Below are 25,450 nucleotides of genomic sequence, written 5' to 3' on the forward strand. Positions count from 1 at the left end.
CCCGAGGAAGCAGGATGCAGGGCGGCCCCGGTAGGACAGGTGGACACTTGCGAGGCGATGAGGTCGGGACGACGCCAGGGTTGAGAGAAGAGTGAGAGCGGTAGAAGCTCGGGCGAACGGTGGGAGGGAGGGGAGGAGGGCGGTGCAGCGGGTGCAGTGCGGGGGCAGGAAGGTGGAGCCGGGGCCTCGGAAAGGCTGCGAGGCCCCACGCGGCGCACAGCCCGCGGGTCTACGGCGGCGACGGAGCCCCAGGCTCCGGAGGCTCCCCGGCCGCCGGCGCCCAGAGCCCCAGCGCCCGGTCCCCGCAGCCGGGGCTCGCGGCCACCTTCCCGCCCCGCGCGCGCGTCCCCCTGCGCCGGCAGGCCTGCGTGCGCGTCCCCGAGCGCCGTGCGCGGGCCCGGCGGGAACGCGGCCGGGGCCGCCCCGCCCAGACCCCGCCCCGCGCACGCCGGCCGAGGCCCGCGTGACCCGTCCGGGTGCAAACAGTCCGGTCAGCTGACTTTGCCAAGTGCGCCGTCATCCAGGCTATAAGCGCTCGACCTCTGGGCGCTCCGGTCCGACCCGGCCGCCGCCACCACCATGCAGCCCCCCAGCGTGCTGCTGCTCGTTCTCGGCCTGTTGGCCGCGTCCGCCGCCGCGCTCATCAGGTGAGGCCCTGCGACCCCGTGCACCCCGCGACCTCTCCGTGTACCCCCCCCTTCCGTGTACCCCTCCCTCGTGCACCCTCCCGTGCACCCCGCGCCCCCGGTGCCCTCCGTACGCCCTGCGCTCTGGAATGCGGGCTGTGCCGGCCCGCGCGGCCTCCTGCAGGGCCTCACCCGGGGTCCCCCGCCAGCCCGGGGACCCCTCTTCTCTACCACGGTGGAGTCTGCTTTGGGGGGGGGGGTGGGCAGGAGGCGGCGGGAGGGAGGATGGCGGAGACCCAGGCCGACGAGCCTCCCCAGGACAGGTGGGGCCGCGGCACCTGTACCCAAGGCCCACCTGTGTGGAAGTCTGGAGACCCAGGTGTTTCTGGGCAAGTCATTTTCCCGCTTCTCCCCCTGCCCTTTGCCAGCTGTGGACTGGGCACGGTCGCCGTTGGTTTGGGTCTTGGGCTCTTACCCGGGAGACCTTCTGGGCGCTGGGGGCCCCTGGGGGTCTCAGATACAGTAGGGAGTTAGCCTAAGGAGAGGGTCCGGGTGAGGGGCGCAGCTGGCACGGGGCTGCGGGGTTCTCCACCTGTGCCCTCTGCTCCAGTGAGGACCACACCTTCTTCAGGTCTGCCCCCCCTGTACCAGGAGAGGCCACCAACCCCAGGCCTTGTGGGCCAGCCAGGCCGAGGAGGGCGCTTCCACCCCCCACTCCCACTTTAGCGAGGCAGCCTGAGCCCCCCCCCCCCCCCCCGCTTGGGGAGGGGTGTGGTGGGCCAGCCCCTCTGCTCCTGCACCCACCCTTGCCCCCCTTCCCCCCGCCCCGGGGCCTGGGAAGGCATCCTTCCAACTCCAAGGCGGGCCTTTTGCCCAGGGGCAGGTGGGTGAGGTCATAGGGCCGTGGGAGCTGGGTGGGGGGGCGCCAGTGGGACTCAGCCTTGCCAAAGGGCTGCACCATGGGCTGTGGCCTGGGGGCGTGTGGCCCCTAATGGAGCCTCCCCTGACACCACCCACAGGCCTCCTCTCCGGGGATGCGTGGCTGTCCGGGGACTGAACCTGGGTTGCTTGGGGCTGGGCAGCTGAACCAGAGCCCCTCACACCTCCTCCCCGTCCTCCGGGACTGCTGGTGCCTGTTTCCTGGGTTACTGGAGGGCGTGCCCCTCTCCCTCCAAGCAAGGACCTTGGGCCTACCAGGTCTCAGACAAGAGTCCCATCTTCTGAAGCAGCCCTTGGCTTGCTGGGAAGGGCCAGCCGTGACCTTGAACTCCCAAATCCCCTGGGCTGGGAGGACCTGTCATCCAGGTGTGTGAGTTTGCTCAGGTCTGCTCTCCTGCCCCACCCCTGCGCCATGGAAGCAGGGGTGCAAGCTTCAGGCCTGGGGGAGCCAAGGGTCCGGGTGGGGGAGGGACCTCAGGCACAGGAACCGGGACACCTGACCTCAACCCCGTGCTCTTTCTGCCCAGGCAGACTGCCAAGGCTGGGAGGCAGGGGCTGCCCGTGGGGGTGCCCTGGGGCATCTCCGAGGAAGGCAGACCCGGGAGCACCGACCCCTAGCCTTCCAGTGCAGTCCTTGCCCTCCTGGGGTCTGTACCGTGGTGGGGACAGAGCACACACCAGCAGTAAATAAATTCACTACAGCACTGGAGAGGGCCCTGGAGGGAAACGGGGTCACGTGAGGGATGGCCAAGGAGGGCTTCTCCAAGGTGGCAGTCTTGAGTCCCATCTGGTGGCCAGGAGACGGCCAACCAGAGGCCACACGGGGGAAGTGGGGACCCCTCTGCATGGCGTCTGTGGAGAACAGATTGAGAGGGCCAGGCGGATGGGTCACCTGTGACGCCGATGTCCTAACAGACCCCCATGGGCCACTGTCCCAGAAGAGACCAGAGCAGACACAAAGCGGGGGACGGGGATGGGGTGGGCGCTTTTGGAGCCCCTGGCGGTTGAGGGTGCATAGGGGGAGGCGAGCCCTGACGGGCCCCCTCCTCTTGACAGAATCCCGCTGCACAAGTTCACATCTGTGCGTCGAACCATGTCGGAGTTGGGGGGCCCCGTGGAAGATCTGATTGCCAAGGGCCCCATTTCGAAGTATGCCCAGGGAGTGCCCGCTGTGACTGGGGGGCCCATTCCCGAGATACTGAAGAACTACCTGGACGTGAGTATGGGGGTCTCCACTTGGGGCGGGGGCCCGGTCAGTGGCAAACACTGAGTTGACGGGAACTGATAAGCCAGCACGAAACACTCTTTTTTTTTTTTTTTTTTTTAACGTTGATTTATTTTTGAGACAGAGAGAGACAGAGCATGAACGGGGGAGGGTCAGAGAGAGGGAGACACAGAATGGGAAGCAGGCTCCAGGCTCTGAGCCATCAGCCCAGAGCCTGACACTGGGCTCGAACTCCCGGACCGCGAGATCGTGACCTGAGCTGAAGTCGGCCGCTTAACCGACTGAGCCACCCAGGCGCCCCCGAAATACTCTTTAGCAAGCAGCGCTTTTGCTGAACCCCCCTGCTCGGTGCGGGGGAGGGGCTTCTGCTCAGCCACATCCTCCCCTGCGGTGCCCCTCCTGTCACCCCTGCCAGGTGGAGGACTCGCACTGTGTCCTTCTGGGGGGTCTGCACGGCTCCCCTGCAGGGCCTGCTTGTGTAGGGTGAGGGTGGGTTGGGGTGCCCTTGGCCCCTCCATGACCTCTCCCCCTGCGTCCCGCTGACCATCACCGACCTCAGAAGCCGCCTTGTTCTTTTCTTATTTTTAATTTTTTTTTAAACGTTTACTTATTTTTGAGAGAGAGACAGAGTGCGAGCAGGGGAGGGGCAGAGAGAGGCAGGCACAGAATCCGAAGCAGGCTCCAGGCTCCGAGGTGTCGGCACAGAGCCAGATGCGGGGCTCGAACCCATGAACTGCGAGATCATGACCTGAGCCAAAGTCGGACGCTCGACTGGCTGAGCCACCCGGGCCCCCCAGAAGCCACCTTGTTCTTGAGGCCGGTCTGTGGGATTGTGGGACAGGGCCACCCTCTGCAAATCACCGGGCTGGGCCCAGGGCCATCAGCTGGGCACGGAGGAGCCTGCGTCAGGCCCCGAGAGGCTGTGGGGTCCTCGTGGGTCATCTGGGCCAGCCCGCCCAGGCGTAACTAACTGCCTTGGAGCTTCTGTGGGGGTGCCCGTCCCGCCGGGAGGCCTGGCGCCACCCGCGACCCAGTTCCGCCTCCTTACCTCCTTCCTCTGGCCAGCAGCCAGCCCTGCACCTGCCCCGTGCTCCTTGAGGGATGTTTTATAAGCTACATAGCACGCCAGAGCTGGCCCGGCCTGGTCCCGCCTCTGGGGTCAGGTTCCGGGGCTGCCCGGGTGGGCGTCCTTCTGTCTCTCCTGCCCCTGAGTCTTGGGGACCTCGCTCCTTGCTGCCATCCAGCCTCTGGCCCACCTGTGGCTGGGACAGGTGGCTGCGTCCTTTGTCCTCTCTTGCCAGAGCCCCAGCAGTGCCAGGAAGCTGTGGCCTCACGGGCATGTGACTGGACTTGGCGGGGGGGGGGGGGGGGGGGGGGTTGCTGACTGACCGGTTCCTGGTCCCCCAGTTCAGGCACACACACACATTTGCTGAGTCATCCCCCAGCCCCCCATATCTGGACACTTCTGCTTGGTCATGAGGCAGCAGCTGTGGGTTTTCCCTGGAGCCAAGTGACAGCAGAGAGGCTCCCACAGGGACCAGAGCCGGAATATCATGGTGACCTGTGGTCTAGGCCGCCTCTCAGGGGACGGGGACGCCCAGGCCGGCAGGACCCGGGGGGCCTCAAGCTCGTATCTCACATCCAAGCCCTCGTGACCTATGAGAGCATCGACGACGAGGTTTGAGGCTCAGGGGGCGTGTGCCCCCTTCATGGTCACCTGAGCCTTGAGCCAAGTACCCTGGGCTTCCCAGGCTGCCCTCCTCCGCTGTGTACAGATGGGGAAACTGAGGCTCAGAGCAGGGAAGGCAGGGAGTCTAGGCAGTGAGGGACTCTGAGCCAACACCGTTGGTCTCCAGGGTGCACCTCCTCCCTTTGGCCGTTCGCATGCCTCCACCTAGAAGTCCTCCAGGCTTGGCCCTGTGGGGCAAGGGCGGGGTGGGAACTGAGGTCCCAGAGGCGAGCTGTGACTTGGCTCCCATCCTGGGGAAGAAGTCTCCCCTTCTGGGCCTGGATCTGTGAGGCAGAGGGGTCTTCCAGGGTATGGGGACCAGTGGCTGGGGGCGGAGGGGGGCGGGAGGGGGTAGACTCCAGTGTCTCCACAGACTTGGGCCTTCCAGAGTCTGACTCCCAAGGCAACCAGTGGTCCCTCTGTGGCCCAGCGGGAATGCGGGATGCCCCCCGCCACGCCGCGGCCCTGAGGCACGCCCCTCCCCTGCCCAGGCCCAGTACTATGGGGAGATCGGCATTGGGACGCCCCCACAGTGCTTCACGGTCGTCTTCGACACCGGTTCCGCCAACCTGTGGGTCCCCTCGATCCACTGCAAGCTGCTGGACATCGCCTGCTGTGAGTCACAGCCCCGCCTCGTGCGGCCGAAGGGAGCAGGCGGGGAGGGGAGGGCCCCAGGGTGTGGGTACGCGGCCTGGACGCCACCTCACACGCATGCAGCCCCCCTCCCACCCCCGGCCGCACACTCTCCCCCGGGCTCCGGGCCCTGCCGCCCTACCTCGGGTGCAGCCCCGTGCGCGGGGGCCAGCAGGCCAGCCCTTGGGCCTTCGGTGGCCCTGCCTCGGCCCCTCTTGGGCGACGTGCGGCTTCCAGCTCTCAGCCCCACCAGACGCGCTTGGCCCCTCTGCCCTCCCCGGGCACCCCGCTTTCCAGGTGTCTGTGCAGGGCCCCGGGGTGGCCGAAGACGGAGGAGGCCAGGCCAGAGCACCGCTGGCCGAGGCCCAGGCTGGCGGGGGCGGGGGCGGGGGGGGGGGGGGCTCCGTGGCAGGCGCCCAGGGCCTGGCGGGGGCAGCGGGCTGACGGTGGCTCTGCCCGCAGGGCTCCACAACAAGTATAACAGCGGCAAGTCCAGCACGTACGTCAAGAATGGCACGTCCTTCGACATCCACTACGGCTCCGGCAGCCTCTCCGGGTACCTGAGCCAGGACACCGTGTCGGTGAGCCTGTGGCGAGGCCGCTCCTGGGCCCCGGGATGCTCCCCGTGACCCCGGCCCCACCGCAGGGCCGGGCCGCTGAGCGTTGAGGGGGGAGAGCGGGCCAGCCAGGGTCTCGACACCCGTGGAGCCACCGGGTGTGGAACCGGGACCCGGCAGGCGAGCGAGTGATTGGCGGTGCGGCCTCCTCCCAGCCTCGCGGCCGGCGGCCAGGCAGGGGAGCCGGTCAGGGAGGGCTGAGGTGTGCCAGAGCCCCTGTGGAGGACGCCAGGAGGGCCGTCTGGGCACCCGAAGCCCCAGCCGGACCAGGAGGCTGCAGGGCACGCCAGGGCCTGCTTGTCTGGACGGTGGGGAGGGCCGTGGCGGCTGGGGACCTTCCTGCAGGCGCCCTGCCCCTGCCCCGTATCCACCTGCTCTGTCAGGGTCCCCTCCTCCTGGACTCTGTGGGTCCACGACAGGATGTCGCCCGCCACGCTCCCCTGTTCCCGGTGTCGCAGGGTGTCAACCCCAAACAGACGTTTCTTCCCACATCCTGCCCTGCCTCTCTGTCAGCTGCCTGGCCCGCGGTGGGGGAGGGGCGGCGTGGCCTCAAGTCTGCTGAGTTGGGTCATGGGGTTGGGTCATGGGGTTCCAGCAGGCCAAGGGCAGGAGCAGGCCTGGGCCGGCGGGGGGAGGGGGCCAGGAGGCCAGAGCCGAGCACGGAGCCCAGCCCTCTGAGCTGACTCCAACTCAGTCGGTGCCCCGACCAGCACAGACCCCACGTCCCTGTCCCACCAGTGCCGCCAGCCTTTCTCCCGGGCCCTCTGCCCGTCTCAGGTCCTGGGTGCGCAGTGGTGGGCGAGGGCCGAGCACCGCTGCTCCGTGGGGACGGAGCGGGTGTTGGAGCTGTGGCCGTGAGCGCACGCGCGGGACCTGGGGTCGGGCCCTGCAGGCCCCTGCGGCCCGCTGACCACCCCCCTCCGGCCTGCAGGTACCCTGCCAGACTCCGACCATGGCTGGCGTCAAGGTGGAGAGGCAGATCTTCGGTGAGGCCATCAAGCAGCCGGGCATCACCTTCATCGCAGCCAAGTTCGACGGCATTCTCGGCATGGCCTACCCCCGTATCTCCGTTGACGACGTGCTCCCCGTCTTTGATAACCTGATGAAGCAGAAGTTGGTGGAGAAGAACATCTTCTCCTTCTACCTGAACAGGTGGGGTGGGAGGGCCGGCCCCCTCTCTGCCCCAGTCCTCACCCCGCTTCCCAGCTCAGTGTGGCCGAGTGCAGGGGGCTCGGGCCACCACCTCCCTGGCCACCCTCCAGGCGCCGGGCTGCAGCTTCTGACCTCTGACCGGAGGCGGGACTGGCCACCCTCTTGCAGACCCACGGGCAGCCGCACAGCCCGGGCTTCCCACCAGGAGCGGCTCGGGCTATGGGTCCAACATCTTGCTCAGCGGGCCGCCTGGGGAGAACCGGACCCCGGTCGGGCGTCACCACAGCTCCTCCTGGGTCCGTCAGCCCGGCTTTCCCTGGGCCTGATGAGAGGAAGACGTGCCCCTGGGTCACTGATGGCCTAGAGGGGACAAAGCCATGGGCCCCAACCTGAAGCAGGGCCTCTGGAGACGAGGATTCTGGGGGCTTTCCACGGGAGGTGACCCCACTTGGGCCTTGAGTGCCAGATGCTGCTAGAGGCGGCCGTGGGCCAAGGTTGGTGTGGAGCGCGGCCTCCGTCACGCCATCTGGAAGCAGCCCCCAGTGTGTCTGTGCCTGCCGCGGAGAAGGCCCCCACCCCGGTGGCCCTTGCCCCCCACGGAGGGTGGGGTCACCTACGTGCAGAGGCCGCGTCTCTCCCCTCAGGGCGGTGCCAGATGGGGCTGTGCCAGGCCTGGACGTGTGGGCAGTGTGTGAGCGGGCAACCCTGCCGACCGCCGGTGGTCACCGCGCCACCTCCCCTCCCCCCCCCCAGAGCCGTCACCCTCCAGAGCCTGCCCACTTGCCCTTCTGGCCGAATGCCAGCTCGAACCCTGCCCTCAGCCTGGCCCCTGCCTGGGTGCTGCGCTCTGTCCCTTGATCAGAGCTTGGTCGGTGTAAATACCCAGCAGCCGGGCCGGGCAGAGCCACCCCTGGAGGCTGGTCTTTTCCTGTGAAGCCTCGGGCCCAGGGTGGGTGGACAGGGGGAGGGGACCCAGGAGATTGGCCAGGGCCAGGCCCAGGGACGGACAGTGCGGTCAGTGCTGTCAGTGCCGGGTGGGGGCCGACGGACAAGGGCAGGGAGGTGGGGCAGGGCTGCGGGTGGGGAGCGGACAGGAGGCCGTGGTCTGGGTTTTCAGAGGTGATGGGAGGTGAAGGCCAGGGGGGAGGGCTGGAGGCCACAGGTAGTAGAGGGACGGCCACGTTTGGCCTGGTGCTTTCTGGGTGTGGGGACAGCCCAGGAAGAAGACCGCGAGCTCAAACCCTAAGTCTGGAGAAGGGTCTGGAGGTGGGAGGGTGCTCAGCACAGGCTGAGGGGAGATGTGGGGGTGGGGGCAGTTGGGTGAGGATGTGGACGGAGAGCGTCCCTGGAACAGCAGGTGCACGGGCCCCAGGGCAGGAGTGAGCTGACTTCGGTGCCGCCTCCTGCAAGCCCTCCCTGGTTTGTGTTGTTTTCACGCAGAGGAGGGTTCCCTCCTTGGGCTCCTAGCTTTCACTTCCCTGTCTGCCCGCTGCCTTGACCCTGGCCCATTTCCGCTGGCAGACCAGGAGCGCCTGAGGTCTGGGCGGTATCTCGTGGCCTGCAGGCCACACGGGGTGTGGGATTGGAGCCCTTCCCCTTGGGGAGAAGGAAGTCCCCTCCCTTCCGGATCCTTCCATCCTTGTGGGTCTTTGGACAGCAGCACCCCCCCCCACCCTCCACCCTTCACCCTTTGCTTCTGACTTGGCTCCAGCTGGTGCCGGTGGCACCCGACGCTCAGGCCGGAGGCTTGGTGTGGGGGCCGGCAGGGGTCCCCCGTGCTCGAGGGGCAAGGGCGGCCGACTTCCTCTTTTCTCTCTTCCCAGGGACCCTAACGCGCAGCCCGGGGGTGAGCTGATGCTGGGTGGCACGGACTCCAAGTACTACAAGGGCCCCCTGTCCTACCTGAACGTCACCCGCAAGGCGTACTGGCAGGTCCACATGGACCAGTGAGTGTGGGGCCCCTCCCAGCCCCCCCGCAGCAGGCCTCTGGGCAGCTCCAGCTCTCGGGGCTGGGAGGCTGCAGTGGGCGTGCTGGGCCCTGGACCCCCCTGGCCCTGGGTGCCTGTCCCACCTCCTGGCACCCAGCTGAGCCCCTGGCCCCTGGGCTCGGGCCCTGCCCCGCTCGTGATGTCAAAGGCGGCTGTTGACCTGCTCTTGGCCTCTTGGGCCCCAGCCCGCCTCCACCCCCAGCCAAAGAGAGGAAGAGAGGGTACTGAAAAGGCGGGGGTCTCAGGCAGCCCTGGCGGTAGGACTGACCCCCCCCCGCCCCCCCCCCCAGCCCAGCCAGGGGCCTCATACCTCCTCCCCCTCAGGGTGGATGTGGGCACCAGCCTGACTCTGTGCAAGGGGGGCTGTGAGGCCATCCTGGACACGGGCACCTCCCTCATGGTGGGCCCCGTGGACGAGGTGCGCGAGCTGCAGAAGGCCATTGGGGCTGTGCCGCTGATCCAGGGCGAGGTGAGTGGGCCCAGCAGTGTGGGCAGGATGCCGCCCTCACCCCACCCCCGCACCGGCCACAGCTAAACTCTCTTCCCTCCCTCAGTACATGATCCCCTGTGAGAAGGTGTCCACCCTGCCCGAGGTCACTGTGAAGCTGGGGGGCAAAGGGTACAAGCTGTCCTCGAAGGACTACACGCTCAAGGTCAGTGGGGGCAGGGGCAGGTGGGCGGGGCGCTGACCACCAGGGCACAGGGCACAAGCCGTCCTCGAAGGCCTACACGCTCGAGGTCAGCGGGGGCTGGGGGGGCAGGGCAGGGGCAGGTGGGCGGGGCGCTGACCACCAGGGCCGTCCCAGGTGTCGCAGGGCGGGAGGACCATATGCCTGAGCGGCTTCATGGGTATGGACATCCCCCCGCCCGGTGGGCCGCTCTGGATCCTGGGTGACGTCTTCATCGGCCGCTACTACACCGTGTTCGACCGGGACGAGAACCGGGTGGGCCTGGCCGAGGCCACCAGGCTGTAGCTGCCGCGCCCGCCACGGAGGAGGGAGTCCAGGAGGAGGAGGCCGGCCGCCCCCGCCCTCCTGGCCGCCCCGCCACACACTTTCACACTCACACCCCCGCTCTGCGGGCACCTCTGGCCCGCCGATTTCTTCTGCGGTTTTCCCCAGCCCTGGTTGTGGAAGTCCCGCCCACACGCCCGTCTGTCCGTCTGTCTGTCTGTCTGTCTGATGGAGGGCCGGGTGCGGGCAGCAGCCGTGGGCTGATCGGCGCGGAGCCGCTGCACTAACTCGGACGACCGGGCCCCGCTTTGCAGCCGGCCCCTTTGTATCCCAGGACCCGTCCCCTGGGTCGTCCCCCGCCTCCCCAGCCCTGGGGGCCTGGCTGCCCAGGCAGGGCCTCTGGACTGAGCCCACACCCTGTGCCAGGCTGTTTTCTGGGTTCCTCCTCTGCCCGGCCTGGGGTCCCGGCCCCACCCGTGCTTCTGCGTGGGCCCGTCGAGGAAGGGCCAGCCGAGGCCCGAGGACAAGCAGGAAGGGGTTGCAAGGGTAGGGGCTCAGAGACCAAAGCCAGCCTTGTGACACGTGTGGGGTCATCCTGGGGCTTGACCTCGTCCAGGAGGGCGCTCATGGGTCCAGGGTTGGGGAAAAAGGGGAAGGGGGCTGGTGCCACCGTCTCTGGTGGCTGGGAGCCAATGTTGATGTGAAAATACAGTTGTTTGGGCCTCTTTTTTCTGTGTTGGCATGTGTCGTGTTTGGTGGGAGGGAGGTTCTGAATGTGGACGTGGGAAGGAGCTGGTGTGGCCAGTGTGAGGCTGTTTCAGAGGGCTGACTCACAGCCAGGCTGGGGCGGGGTCAGGGGGGGGCCTTTGGGGGTGCCCTGGCTCCCAGACCCCACCCCCCTGCCCTGCACAAGGGACCCTGGAGGCTTTGGTTTGCCGCCCAGCCTCGAGGCTGAGACGCCACTGGCCGGGAGCGGGCTGGTAGTGAGGCCCGGGGCTGCGACCAGCCGGATGTGGCCTTGGCGGGAGGCCGCAGGACGGGGCTTTCAGAGTGGTCCAGGTGAGCACCTGCCACGTTTTCCGCCAGCGGCGGGGCCCTGGACTTCCCTGGTCCCCCTGCACACCCGTTAGAGTCTAGGACAGGCGCCTGCGTGGGGCCGATGGCAAGGGCACCCCGCCTCCCCCTGGGGCTCCCAGCCGGCACCTGAACGCAGCCTCTGTGCGAAGCCGCCACCAGCGCAGGCCAGCCTGGGGTCCTGAGACCTCGGCTCCGGGGTCCCAGTTAGGAATCCCTCGGGTGGCGTGACCTTCCTGGTGGTCCAGCCTGTTGGGAGTTCCCTGAGGGGCCCTCGGGAGTATCTACCCAGATGCAGCTGCACGGCCAGGAGGTTTTAAGGGATGAATAGGAGTTTGTGAGCAGCTGGGATCAGTGGCTCCGGACCCTTGCCGGGCGCCCACCCCCTGCAGGTGTGAAGAAACGGCAAACGTTTCACGCGGCACCGTGCCGGTACCCCCTCAGCCTTCAGGGGCGTGGCTGTCGAGGGGGTCAGGGGGCCGCACCCCAGAACTGAGCCCTCACTGGCACCTTTAACAGACATTCGGCTAGAATCGCAGGGAGGCTGGTAACATGCGCCTGAAACATGAGTGGGGAGCCTGGAGTCGCAGAGCCGCAGGGCCTGGCAAGGCTGCCGGGGGGGCCGCCTCATCCGAGCCCTTGTGCGCCGAGAGGCCTGGCGTCAGGGCGGGCCGGGAGGGAGGCCGCACTCTGCACCACTGCCCGGCTCCTGCCGGCTGCCCTGGGCTCTGTCTCCCACCACCCGCTGTGCCGCTTGCCACACAGCTCTGGCCCTCGGCCGGGACGCCCCCCCATCCCCTCTCTGGGACTTGGGGACCAGCACCGCTGGATGCCCCCGGCCCTTCCCCCGACGCTACGGCGATGAGCGCAGGCTGGGCCTCCAGCCCCTACCGGCCACTGGGGTGCTGACGCCCCTGCCCAGAGCCAGGACCTTACGGCTGGCTGGCCTGGGCTGCTGGTCGGCGTCCTCCGGACTCCGGAATCTGACTCCGGGCTCAGGTCCAGCCTCTACGGTCCAACCAACCTTAAGCCTCTGGTCTGTCTTTAGAAGATGGGTGATAACGGGGCACTCCTCGCCAGGGGCCTGGCAGAGACCCACGGGGTGCCCAGCTCAGCGCCTGGCACTCTTCCTGGCGGGCTTGCTGGGCTCTGCATCAGCACCGCAGGCTCCAGTGGGCATTTCCTGCCTCTTGCCCTTGCCTGGAGGACACCCCACCCAAATCGAGCCCCTTCCTTCACCTACTGGGTGGAGGCCCGTGGGGGCTGGAGCCCCCTTCCCCCAACCGCCCTGGGTTCTGGGGTCCTCAGAAGGAGGCAGCCTCAAGGCAGTCTGGAGCAGGCCCCCGGGGGCCAGGAGGACTCCTGTGCAGACCAGCTCTGTTGGCCGCTGCCTGCAGCCTGCCTGCCTAGAGCAGCGTGGGGCGGGGCCTGGGGCAGGTGAGGCAGTGCGGGGCCCGGGGGACCCGGTAGTGTGGCTGCAGACCGCAGGCGGGCCACACCTTAGGTCAGGCGCCTCCTGAGGCCTGGGGGTCCAGGTGCCCCCAAGCGAGGGCCCTTGGCAAGGGGGCAGTGGGTGTCGCGTGAAGGAGAACTGAATCCTGGTCCCCCCACAGTCCCCGTCACCTTCATGCCCGGGGGCTCTCGGTCTGGGTCCAGCTGTGCCCAGGGCGTGGGCCAGGATGGAGGGTGGCCCTGGTGCTTGGGACCCCTCCCACTCACAGAGGGTTTTGTCAGCCTCCTGGAGGTTCTGGGGGTTCCTGAGGCCATGGATGAGGCTGGGCCTGGGAGGCCAGGGGGCGGGGCTGGAAAAGGGAGGGCTGCAGAGGGGGTGGGGCCTGTCCAGGGTTCAGAGAGGGCCTAGGGCTCATAGCACACAGAGGTTCGGGGAGAGCAGGGGGTTGGCAGAGGACTGGGGCAGAGGCGGGCAAGGACTCCCGGAGAGAAGGGGCCCCTGGGAAGGCCCAGGCTTAGAGCAGAGAGGGTCGTGGAGACGGCGGATTGACCAGATTGAGCTGGTCAGAGGAAAAGGGGGCTTTAGGAGAGGAGAGGCTCTGGGTGCAGTCAGGGCCTCAGAGGAGGACAGGGACTTGGAGGGAGCTGGGGAAGGAAACCTGGGGCCCCGGTGCATAGACACAACTTCTGGGGGGCTTTGGATTCTGTGGAGGCTGGTGGGTTGGTAAGGAGAACCCAGCTCGGAGGGCACTTGCATGGTGAGGTGAGGGGCTCCGGGAGAGGCAAAGAGGGCCGCGGCTTCTCCCTTGCAGACGGACCCGCTGGGACTTCTGCAGGAAGGGGAGGTCAGCTGGGGACAAGTGTGAGAGGGAATGAGAGGGTGTGGCATGAACGGAGGCTCCCAGAAGGGGCTGGGCTGGGTGGGCCGGTGTTGATTAGGGGAAGGGGCATCTGCAGGGGACCAGGCCCAGGTGGGCCAGGCAGGGCTGGCAGAGAGGCATGGGCAGCCGAGTGGACCTGTCTCCAAGGAGATAAGTGTCATTAGGGGCTTGGACAAGGACATCTGGCCCCATGGGCAGAGGGGACAAACGGGTGAGAGGTCACGGCCTTGGAGACTGGACTGTATGAGGAATGCAGTTTCAGGAGGTGGGGCACGGGGCTCTGGGCTGGGCTGTGTGGGGTCAGACCTGGGGAAAGGGGGTCTGGAGCTTCCACGAGGGTGGGCCCAGAAAGGACAGGGCCACATGGGGGCCAGCCAGCACGGCTCAGGGAAGGCCTGGACTTGGTGGCCTCTGGGGCTGGGGACCTGGTTAGTGGCAGGATTGTGCAGAGGTGGGTAACGGGATGGGGGCTCAGTGAGGTGCACCCTGCTCAGGCAGGTGCTACAGCTGGGGACCTGGGGCCTTCGAGGGGCTTGGTTTTGGCGAGGGGTGCACGAGAACAGGAGAGCAGATGGGGGCTGGGCTGGGTGAGGGGCACGGGCCAGAGTACCGGGGGCTCTGCGTGGGCTGGGTGCTTGGTGAGGCCAGGACTCCAGGAGGGGCAAGGATGGACATGTGGGGAGGGGAGGGACACAGCAGTCAGAGAGGGGGCAGCGGAGGGGAAGGGCTCAGACAGCCTTGCCGGTGGCCACGGTGGGGCAGAGGGGGACAGCAGGAGGATGAAGGGGCTCCCTCCTGGAGAGACAGACAGGGGTGGGCCTGGGGGCTCAGCAAGAGGGAGGGACAGGGAGGGAGGCGAGGGAGACACAGCAGGAGAGGACACCGGGTGGCCCTGTGGGAGGCCCGTCCCGGAGCCCCCCACAGCCCTCACCCCTGGCTCTGCGCCCCCTCCCCAGGGTCCGGCTTCCGGCGGGTGCCTGAGGCCCCCACCCTGCGGGCGGGAGGAGGCGGGGAGGTGGCTGCGGCCGCCGGCGCCGTGAGTCAGGCTGGGGCTGCAGCCGCGCGGCCGGCCTGGCGCTGCGGAGGGAGCTCAGGAGCGGGGACAGCGGCGCCGCCAGCCCCGCGTGCTCCCCCCGCCGAGGCTGGGCCGCCGGGACGCGGAGCGGCCGGGCAGACAGCGAGCCGCGGGCCGGCGGAAGGACGCGCGGACCGCGGTGCAGGGATCCGCCTGCCCGCCCGGGAGTCGCCAGCAGGTGAGGGCGCGCCGTCCGCGCGGCCGTTCAGACCCCGGCGGCCCCGGGCGGCGGGGCGACGGCCACAGACCCCTGCGGGGGTGGGGGTGGGGGCGCAGGGCGCGAGCGTCTCGGTGCCTGGCCGGAGGGGTGCTCGTCTGGCAGAGTGTCCTTGCGCGTCTGTCTGTGGCGCGGGCTGGGTGGCTCCCTGGGAGCGTGTGCTGGGGTCCCGGGGCCGCTCTGGGCCGGGCGGGGGTTGGGGGCGGGGACGGCGTGCGCGAGTTTGGAGCCCCTGCGGTCGCCCCGCTGCCATCCCTGGGCGATTGCGTCGGATCCTGTGTGGCTGTGTGTGTATAAACTGCGTGTCACAGGGCAGGGCTTTTCCCTGGCATCTCGGTGCACAGCGTGCCCAGGGTCTGGGGAGCCTTTGGTGTCCGATGCGTTAGGGGCGTCAGCGTGCAGGTGCCCCAGAGGGCTCTGCTCATTCTGCCGAGACACCGTCATCGTGGGTCTGTGTGCCCTGTGCGTGTACCGGGGTGTTTGGGACGCTGGCGTGCTGTGTTTATTGCAACAGCGTGTCGGTTGGGGCGTTGCTGGGTACGGGGGGGGGGTGCTCTTGTGTGTCAGTGGGTGAATGTTTGTGCGCAGATGGCAAAGTGATGAAAAGCCCCCGATGTTCCTGCCAAGGCTGCTGTGAAGGGCTGTGGCACCGGGGTGCCTGGGGCGGGTGGGGGAGGCAGGTGGCAGGCTGGCCGCCTCGGCGGGGATTTCCAGCTCCTCTGGGGCTGCTCGCGAGTCTGCAGGGGAGATGCTGCAAGACATCAGGGCAAGCCCTGCAGGGCGGGCGGGACCCAGCTCCCTCCTCCTCTCCCCCCGCCTCCAGGCCCAGGGCCCAGGCCAGTGCCCAGCCCCGCTGGGAGCCCCGGCCAGCACCACGGACGGCGCCCAGGAAGCCCGAGTCCCCCTGGACGGGGCCTTCTGGATTCCGAGGCCCCCGGCAGGCTCCCCGAAGGGTTGCTTTGCCTGCGTGTCCAAGCCCCCGGCTCTGCAGGCTCCAGCGGCCCCGGCCCCCGAGCCCTCGGCATCGCCCCCCATGGCGCCCACCCTGTTCCCCATGGAATCCAAGAGCAGCAAGACGGACAGCATGCGGGTTTCTGGCGCCCCCCAGGCCTGCAAACACCTGGCCGAGAAGAAGACCATGACGAACCCCACAACGGTCATCGAGGTCTACCCGGACACCACCGAGGTCAACGACTACTACCTGTGGTCCATCTTCAACTTCGTCTACCTCAACTTCTGCTGCCTGGGCTTCATTGCGCTGGCCTACTCCCTCAAAGTGAGCCGGGCAGGGGCGCGGGGGGCAGAGGAGCGGGTCCCGGCAGGTGGGGGCCGCCTCGTGGGATCCGGAGACACGCGGATGCTGGCCAGCTCTGAGCCCGCAGGGAGGGGCTGCCCTCCCCATCCTGGGCTGCGGAAGCTTCCAGCGCATCTTGACAGGGCGCGGGGGCCGCAGGACTGGGTTCTCTACACAGCCAGCTTAGTCCTCAAGGTGCAGACTCGGGGCTCGGTCTGTCCTCTGGGCCGTGGGAATTACACTCAGATGTAGCTGCCCCTGGGCACTCGGGGGGTGGGGGGAGCCAGCACACAGATGCAGACCCTCAGCACCCTTCCCGTGTCAGCAGGAGGACGGCCAGGCCCCTCACAGGGGAACCTGAAACCAGGCAGACCTTCAGAAGGAGGCCACGGTAGCCGGGGTCTCCGACCACGGTGGACAAGGTCACTGCTTTCTGCCTTCCTTCTCCCACACTCTTTCTAGACGTCCGTCCTGGTGGCCGGGGAGGGGGGGTGTCCAGGGGGAGAGAGGCATGACCCCAAACCCTGAGTGCGTACAACTTTGGGAAGCCCCTGACTGCTGGGAGCGGAGCCGGCTGGGAGCAGAGCAGGGTGCCAGGCAGACAGGACCCCACGTCCCTGGGGCAGAGGGGAAAGAAATGGGCCCAGATTGCAGGAAGGGGCCTGTGACCCACTCACATCTGAGGTGAGGAGCCCCGTGCAAGTGTGTAAGAACTGAAGAGCCAGGGCTGTTGGAACCCAAGCAGCAGCACCCGCCTCCCTGTCACTCCGGACGGGTTTGGCTCCTGTAGAGTCAGAGGTCACTGTCCCTGGATTCGCGTGTCCGAGGCCAGGTGCACATCACCGACTGCAGCCGCCCGGTGAGGTGGGGGCAGGGGGGTGGGCAGCAGTGGGATGTGGGACTGCAGGGAGAGGAGGGTCTGGGCCAGGGAGGCTGCAGGGGGGAAGGACAGCAGCCTGGACACAGCTCTGCCTCTGCGCCTCTTCGAGCCCCACCCATGCCCCTGGCATCACATGCCCCGGCCGCCTGGCTCTCCCGACCTCCTGACTCTTCGTCAGCGTCCCCCACCGCCAGGCACACCTTCACCTCCAGGCTGGTGCACGGAGCTCTGGGCCTCTGCCATGTGGGGCCTGTGTGGTGTGAATGAGTGTGTGTGAGTGTGCATGGATGCACGAGCGTGTGTGCCCACGTAGGCGTGAATGCGCGTGTGCACAGGTGTGTAGGTGTGGATGTGTAAGTGTAATTGCATGTGTGCATGTGTGTGGATGTGAATGCGTGTGTATATTTGTGCACGTGAGTGTGTTATGTGTGGGCTCGCGTGTGTTTATGTATATAAGTGAGTGTGCGTGTGTATGGGTGTGCATATGTGTGCGAGTGTATACAGGTGTGGGTGTGCGTGTAATTCATTGCATTGCGTGTGCGTGCGTGAGTGTGCATATATTTGTGAGTGTGTGGGTGAGTGGTACGTGACTTTGTGCGCATGTGTGCGTGCGTGTGCCTGTGTGTGCTGTGAAAGCACACCGGAAAGGGCCCCTGGGGATTAGGGGTGAAGGCCCCCAGGCCAACCCCAGCTCTGGCCCCAACGGAACAGTGCCAGGCAGAGGGCACTGTGGTGGGGGCAGCTGGTGACGTTTTGCTTCCCCTGGGGCCCTCTTGCCGTGCCCTGACGATGGCCTGTGGACACGGGTCCGGCCGCGTGGGCTCCTGTCCGGAAGCTGTCCCCCCCTTCCCCTTGGCTCGGCTGTGGGCGCCGGCTGGCACAGGGCAGGCCCATCTGGTGCAGGTTGTAGGTAGGTCACAGACTTCTGAATGGTGCAGGACTTGTGCTCTGACGAGGTGGGCAGGAATTGGTCCTTCTGAGGGGTGGAAGGGAGATCACGCTGCCTCCACCCCGGGGCTGCTCCCCCACGTCCTTCCTGGGGGACAGCCAGGGCAGAAAGGCCCGGGGCTTCTGGGGAAGGAGTGTGCAAGGTAAGCTGTCTCTGGCCTGGGCAGAGGGGGTGCAGGAGCGGCGGGCTCGGGCTCCTGCACCTGGGAGCTTGTCCATCTGTCCATCCAGCTGTCTCCTGGCCTGCTGCACCCGACGCTATTTGCAGCCAGTCATGGGCACTTCCAAGGGCGCCTAACGGACTTGGGGTCAGAAGGCCTTGGCTGAAGTCCCAGCTTGGTCCCTGAAGAGGGGTGAGCTCTTCACAAACCACCTTCCTCTGAGCTGGTTCCTGTGTCTGCTCACAAAACAAACAGAAATGAAAACAACACCCAAGTCAGCACGTGTGAGCGGGGCAGAGGCTGGCATTCGGTGGGTGTGAAGCAGACATTGTGTCCCTGTCACGGGCGCCTGTCCGTCCGCTGTCTCCACCCACGTGGGCCCGTTCCCTTCGATGCCAGCTGGGTCTGCGACACTCCCCTGCCCCAGGCATGGTTGCCCACCCAACCAGACCCATCCCTCCGTCTTGCTGTCACCGGTGCCGAGGCAGGGCCGGCCACTGTAGGGGTCAGACAGGGCTGTACGAGGGGGTAGGTGGACAGAGGGCACCTTCAAGGTGGAGTAAGTGTCATGGTGTTTCAGAAAAAGAATATTTCCTTCCTGGTTTGGGGTGAGTTTGGAGTCCAGAGTGGGAGACTTCCGGGAGGAAGCATCATCTTCACTGGGCTCTGAAGGGTAGGTGAGGTGACAGGTGTTCCAGATATAAACTAGGACATGAGGGTGGGGCGATCTGGGGGGAACTGCAAGGCCCCCATATTCTCTGGGGGCGAGACGACAGTCCTGGAAAGCCAGACTGAGGCCATGCAGTGAAGGATTTGGAAAAATATGTGAGGGGTTTGGATGTCATCATGTGGAAGACCCAGAAGGGAAGATATGACCAGAGCTATGAAATCTGCAGCCAGTGTGAAGGAAGAGGATGAGAGAAGCCCCAGGGCAGAGAAAAGCTAGGGTCCCAGTGTGGTGTCCAGGAAAGGGGCCACATGGCCTGAACCAGGGCAGGGATGGTGGGCAGGAGACGAGGAGCAGATATAATGATAGGTTGGTTGTTCCATGTGGGCCCAGGAGGTTGTGGACTTCCCAGTGACAGGGAAGTCAAAAAAATTGATTGGGGGGGGGGGTATTGTGTCAGTTTTCGTATATACATATTTGCCCACTACCTGCTTTCTGAATGTCAACAGCATCCACCCATCTACCCACCCATCCATCCATCCATCCATCCATCATCCATCTATCCATCAATCATCCATCCATCCACACATCCACCCATCCATCCATCCACCCACACATCCATCCATCATCCATCCATTCATCCATCCAACCAACCATCCATCTGTCCACCATCCATCCATCCACCCATCCACCCATCCACCCATCCACACATCCACACACACATCCATCCATGCAGCCAACCATCAATCTGTCCATCCATCCGTCTATCCACCATCCATCCATCCATCCATCCACCCATCCACCCATCCACACACACATCCATCCATCCAACCAACCATCAATCTGTCCATCCATCCATCTGTCTATCCACCATCCATCCATCCATCCATCCACCCATCCACCCATCCACCCATCCACACACACATCCATCCATCCAACCAACCATCAATCTGTCCATCCATCCATCTGTCTATCCACCATCCATCCATCTATCCATCCATCCATCCACCCATCCATCCATCCATCCATCCATCCATTCACCATCCCTTATACATTGATCCCTGCTCCTTTATTCCCTTCAACCCATTCAAATAGTCACCCACTCCTCTATTCATCTGTGTTTATACATGTTCATCTTGCTTCCTCCTCCCTTCCGTACTCTGCCCCATCCCGTCCCCCTGTATTTTGTACATCAGTTCACTTGACTATTCATCTAACCTTACTTCCCCCCAGTAGCTTTCCCTGCTTTACTTACCACCTCTACATGTCAGCCATCCATCCATCCTCTGACCCAGCACACCAATAAATCCACTCATCCTTCAAGCTGACAGCATCCCTTCTTTCCACTGCTCCTCTAGCTGAGCCACGTGCATCCATTCATCATGTACCTGTCTTCACACTCAGCCTTGCTCACTCTCACCTTGTTATCCCTTATGTCATCTCATCCATCCATATGACCCATGCACTATCATTTTTTTCTATTTTCCCTCCCTTCTCATCCATCCACAAATCTAACTACGCTTCTTTGGACTTTGTGGAGGGAGAACGTGCTGAAGAGAGGGAAATCCTAGGATTTACCCTGCGTGAGGGTGGCTTCCTCCTTGGGAACACCTCTTCACAACCAGAGGATCTTGGAAATGGGTCCAGCTCTGCCCACTGTCTTCCCTGTATCTTAACATCCCTTCCCAGAGACCACGGGGCCCGCTGCCTGTTCTGTCTAGTGCCTATTCTTAGGTAACCCCTGTGAATTTTAGATTGAGGAGCCGCTCAGACTAGGGCACACTTACAACCTCCATTGGCTGATCATATAACTCTCTGAGACCAACTTTCTCCTTTGTCTTGTGAATTCATTTGTCGATCCCAGCTCTATTGAGCTACAGTTGACCTACAACATTGGAGAAATCCAACGTGCACAACGTTGCAATTCGATACACGTACATCCTGCAAGATGATCATAACAAGAGGGTTCGTTAGCACATCTGCCACCTCACATAATTATTGTTTTTGTGGTTGGTGGGGGTTTTGGTGGTAGGAACACTTACAATCTGCTCTCGCCAACTTTATTTTTTTTTTAATGTTTATTTATTTACTTTGTGTGTGTGTGTGTGTGTGTGTGTGTGTGTGTGTGTGAGAGAGAGAGAGAGAGAGAGAGAGAGAGAGAGAATCCCAAGCAGGCTCCACACTGACAGCACAGAGCCCAGTGTGGGGCTCGAACCCATGAACCGTGAGATCATGACCTGAGCCGAAATCCAGAGTCGGATGCTTAATTGACCGAGCCACCCAGGTGTCACCCACCCCCCCCCCCCCCGCCTCCTTGATTCAGTAACTTTCGATCGAATAGTACAGTATTGTTAAACAGTCCTGTTTTATTTTAAATAATTTCAAACGTGGAAAAGTTGCAAAAAGAACCACAAAGAATTCCCGGGTGCCCTCCGCACAGAGGTGCCCCATACCCGTATTTGCCTCTCCCTGGTCTCTGGCCTCGGGCCTCACCTCCCCCCTCTGGCTGCAGGTTCGAGACAAGAAGCTTCTCAATGACCTGAATGGAGCAGTGGAAGACGCCAAGACCGCCCGGCTGTTCAACATCACCAGCTCCGCCCTGGCGGCCTCTTGTATCATCCTCGTCTTCATTTTCCTGCGGTACCCGCTCACCGACTACTAGGACCCCGCCGGGCGCCGCCGGCCGTGGAGACGGAGCCCCGAGACACGTCCGTTGTCATGACTGACGCCATACGGATGCGGTGTGGTTGGGGCAGAGCAGGGCGCGGGCCCTGGGACCCCCCCGAAGCTGTGAAGCGGGCAGCGAGGCCGCCAGAAGCTCCGCACAGTAAGGGGGCAGCGAGCTTCGGGCCAGCCCACCCTCTCTGCCTCTGCCCGTTCCCGGGGTCTGGGTTTCTCCCTGTGTTGCCGCACCCTGGCTTCCAGTGGCTGCCCCCCGCCCCGCCCTCCTGTGCCGCACCCAGGCTCCTGGGGCCCCTCTGGCCCGACACCCAGCAAGAAGGGCTTCTGTGAGAGCTCCCCGGCTTGGGGGAGCTGCCAGCATCTGGGGACTCACTCTCTCCTCTCCGACCCCACCTCCTCCAAGCTGTGACCCTGCTCAGAGCTCTTGTATCTGTGAACTTTCAATAAAATACCTGTCTGGCTCCAGCCCAGCCTCTGTCCCAGGGCCGAGCAGGGCAGGGGGGTGGGTGGATTTGGCAGCTTTGGGGGCCCCACTCAGGCCCTGCCTGGCGGTTCAGGCCCCCCCCCCCAGTGCCAACACCGCCGGGGAGGGTTTGCTCCGTGACCTGGCAGTCTTCTGCCCATGGTGCAAGGGGACCGAGGGGGACTTTGGCAGAAGGTGCCCCAAACACGAGTCCTCTCGAGGATTAGGCAGCACGAACAGAGCTGTCTGCCCAGCTGTAAGTCAGAGCGGAGAAAACTAGCGTGTTCCCAGGGAGGGAGCAGAACCCTCGTGGCGCGGGGTCACGGCTCGTCTGGGAAACCAGAGGACGTCTGGGCAGCTCAGGCGCAGAGAGTGAAGGAGGAAGGCCTGCTGACCTCACGCCCAGGCCCAGGGGTGGCTTCGCAGGGGAGGGACTGGGCTTGCTCTGTGGGCTTCGAGGACGGTGGGGGGGAGGCAGGGGACAAGGCTGTCACAGAAGTGGGAACCGTGCAGGCTGGGGCTGGGGCGGATGAAAGAATTTGGTGACAGACTGGATGTGCTGTGAGGCGGGCGGGAGGAGCCGGGGGTCCCTGCGTGTCCGACTTGGCCGGGGCTATGCCCTCACATGGGGACCTGGGGAGGAGCCCTGTGGAAGCAGAGGGGCCCGGCAGTGGCAGCCAGCGTGGAGCCCAAGGAACACCACCTCTCTCCGGAAGGCTGGCAGGAAGAGGGGGTGTCCCAGCACCCAGAGTGTCGGGGGCAGAGGAGGGAGAAGCCAGAGGCGCCCATCGGGTTTCTGGGAATGTGATGGAGGAAGGAAGGAGGTAAGGAAGGGGCGGAAAGGTGTGCTTGGCGGGGCGGGGAGGTGGCCGCCAAGGGAGAAGAGTCCCGGGGATGTCATCAGAGCAGGGTGCCAAGCCCGGGGCTCAGGGTCGGCAGTGATGGACAGCCACGGGGAGGAGGCCAGGTGACCGAGGGGTCACCAGGGCATAGGTGTCAGAGAAGGGCGGAGAGCACAGATGGAGCCCTGTCTGGGCAGCGTCCAGACAGCAGGAGAGAGACTCCTCCCTCACGCAGGACAGAGGCACAGGTGCTGACGACGGGGTGGGTGTGTGGACGTGGGGCCGAGGACTGGGGTTCCCCTGCGACATCCCTGGGAGGGGGACACGCGGGGGGGCAGGGCTCAGGGCAGGGGTGAGGTGTTTGGGGTCTTTCCTGGGCAAGTGGACCGGTGTGGCTGTGGTCAGCTGGGGGCACGTGCTGGGGGCTCCGAGACAGAAGCGTGGAGGGGACTTGGGAGCGGGACGCTGGGGGTGGGGCAGCGTTGCCGTGAGAGGGTCAGGGCTTCCGAGAGCAGCGGGTCAGGTCTGGAGAGGTGTTTCCCAGGTGAGTGTGCTAAGAGGCTGGGGGTGGGGGCTTCAAGCAAAAGGGGGCCGGGGTGGGTGGCGAAAGGCACACTAGTGAGGGGGCCAGGTTCCAGCCCCCGGCCCCACCCAGAAGCCCAGGGGAGGGGCCCGGAACACCGTGGCATGACTCCTGACCCCAGGCAGTGGCAGGACGGCAGGGGGGCTGGCACCCCTGCACGGTTTCACGGAGTTATGCTGTGGCCACCCACGGAGGGGAGCTGGGAGCCTTCCGGGTGGCCCCCAGGAGGGCGGTTGAAGGGGCTGGAGGGGCAGCGAGCTCAGTCCTGGATCCTTCCGGAGCTTCCAGATCAGGCCCAGGTGGGTTCCCACCACTGCCCATCGGCTTCCCGGAGGAGTCAGGGCAGGGATGGTCAGGGGGGGGGGGGCATCTGGGGAGACAGGGACCGGAGGTCATGAGCTCAGGCCCTACCCTGGGGTCCAGGTGGCTTCATTACCCCTGACGGGGCCGGGAAAGTGGAGGCAAAATGTTTTCTTCTCTCCTTTTCCTTAAGCCTTTGCTGCCAGCAGCCGCTGACCTCCCGGGACGTCACCCGGGGGAACCGCATCCTCAGGAAGGAGGCCTCGGCCTGGCCTCTCCCTGGAACCTGTCCCTCCTGGCTGAGGCTTTCGGGCTCCAGTTGCAAACAAGTTACGACCGCCTTGCGGGCACCGAAGGCACGCTTAGCCCACAGACGTTTGTGTCCATTCCTGGGCAGCGGGGGCCACACCGCAGAGGCGCTGCCTCCCCTGCCCCGGCCACCCCCCTGCCACCCCCCCCGCCACCCCCCCCCCCGCCACCTTGGGCTCAGGAGAGGGTGCTGGCACCTGCCGGGCGAGGTGTCTGTGGCCGTGCAGCCCAGGCCCCAGCAGGCGGGCGGGCGGGCACGGGGTCCTGCCTTGGTCTCTGGCTTCCAGGTCTTTGCCTCTCTGGGCCCCGCCCTGACCTTCCGACCCTCCCCGCCCCACCCCCTCCCTGCATGCCCTCCCTGTTTTCAGTTGCTTTGCACAGTGTCTGCTAGGAAAATGCTGCTCAGCAGGTACTCGTACGAATGAGCCGGCCGCCTCGGCTGGCTCTCTTCCTGCCCTTCTCCGCGTGCCCCTGGCTTCACGCATCTTTGCGGGGGGGACCTCTCCCCGCCCTCCCCTCCCCCATGCTCCCCGATTGGCCCTGGCCACCGCCCTTGTGACCTCCAGCTCCCGGACCAGTTTGCAAGGCCCGAGGATGGAGAGAGAGTGTCCGGAGGCTGGCGCTGGCCGTGTGCAAGCGTGCGCGTGTGCACCTGTGCGATGAGGGGCTGCTGGGCGGTTAGTCCCCAGCTTCTCTTGCCTTGGCCACAGTGGCCCCAGGTGTTCCAGGTCCCCATCAGCCGCTGGCCAAAAACGCTGCCCCCGCTCCAGCCTGACCCTCTCCACACACTGGAAAGGCGCAGAAGATTCCTTCTTCATCGCGTGCCCTCGGCTTCCCTCCTGGGTGTGGAGATACCCCCGGAGGCCCCCTACTCCCACAGAATAGCGAGCACCGACCGCCGGCTCAGACAGGGGGCACGCAGACGAACGGGTCCCTGACCCCGTCGGGCCGCAGGGCCCCCCTGAGACCTGCTCAATCCCGCTTCATGGGGGTGGGCCTGGGAGGCGGCTGCCATAGGAAGAGCCACCGTCCCTTCCCCCACCTGCCCCACCCGAGGCACCTGCTGGGCTGCGGAGGCCAAGACTCAGTGGCTCAGGGGTGGTTTGAAGGACACAAGAGGCTCCTGGAGCCCGGCCAGCAGGGCTGAAGGGCAGCGCGGCAGGGGCAGCGGTTGAGAAATTTCGCCTCCGGTGCCCGGCTCCCTTCCTTTCGGCCACGGCGTGGGGGAGGGGGGGAGGGGGGAAGGGGGGGGCTCCCTGTGGCTGCAGTTTATGCCCCCCTCACACTCCTGATGCATCTGACTCATACGCGGACTGCCGTTTGGATGCCCTCTTGCTGAACGCGTGTCTTATTACCTAGAGCACGTCCTTCCTACTGGGCTGTGGCACCAGTAGTGGCACCCAGGTGTCTCCGCCCACGTCCCCCCTCCGTCCCCTGACAGCCCTGCCCCGCTCGGAGGCCCTCACTGCCCTCTCTCCCTGGCATGTTCTACTAAACACAAGTGTCCAATCTCCATACGGTCACAACTGCCACTGTCTTCATCAGTGGAGGCTTTTCGCCCAGGACGCGGAAGGGAGTACATGGAGAGAAAAACACCAACACGTTTGCCAAATCAGGGCACACGTGGGTGACTTCAGGCACTGATCGAGTTCTACTTCTGGACTCCAGTGGTGGTTACGTGAGTGTTTGTTTTATGAAAGTCATATGGGCGCCTGGGTGGCTCAGTCGGTGAAGCGTCCGACTTCGGCTCAGGTCACGAT

At 65.3% G+C, this 25,450-nt stretch overlaps 2 protein-coding genes across 2 annotated transcripts; both read left to right on the plus strand.

The window, feature by feature from the left end:
* The first annotated feature begins 468 nt into the window (after positions 1–468).
* On the plus strand, positions 469–10,590 carry CTSD (cathepsin D). The gene is made up of 9 exons (XM_011287067.3): positions 469–647; positions 2,622–2,781; positions 5,011–5,134; positions 5,615–5,733; positions 6,701–6,921; positions 8,745–8,867; positions 9,234–9,378; positions 9,464–9,562; positions 9,716–10,590. The coding sequence occupies exons 1-9, from the start codon at positions 580–582 to the stop codon at positions 9,881–9,883; spliced, it is 1,227 nt and encodes a 408-aa protein (XP_011285369.2). The 5' UTR covers positions 469–579; the 3' UTR covers positions 9,884–10,590.
* A 1,207-nt stretch (positions 10,591–11,797) lies between these two features.
* On the plus strand, positions 11,798–21,658 carry IFITM10 (interferon induced transmembrane protein 10). Its single transcript, XM_045038108.1, has 4 exons — positions 11,798–11,838; positions 14,315–14,522; positions 15,385–15,837; positions 21,024–21,658. Exons 1-4 carry the CDS (start codon positions 11,798–11,800, stop codon positions 21,171–21,173), a joined length of 852 nt encoding a protein of 283 aa, XP_044894043.1. The 3' UTR covers positions 21,174–21,658.
* Positions 21,659–25,450: the final 3,792 nt, after the last annotated feature.

The sequence above is a fragment of the Felis catus genome, chromosome D1, assembly GCF_018350175.1.
Source record: "Felis catus isolate Fca126 chromosome D1, F.catus_Fca126_mat1.0, whole genome shotgun sequence".
Taxonomy (NCBI): domain Eukaryota; kingdom Metazoa; phylum Chordata; class Mammalia; order Carnivora; family Felidae; genus Felis; species Felis catus.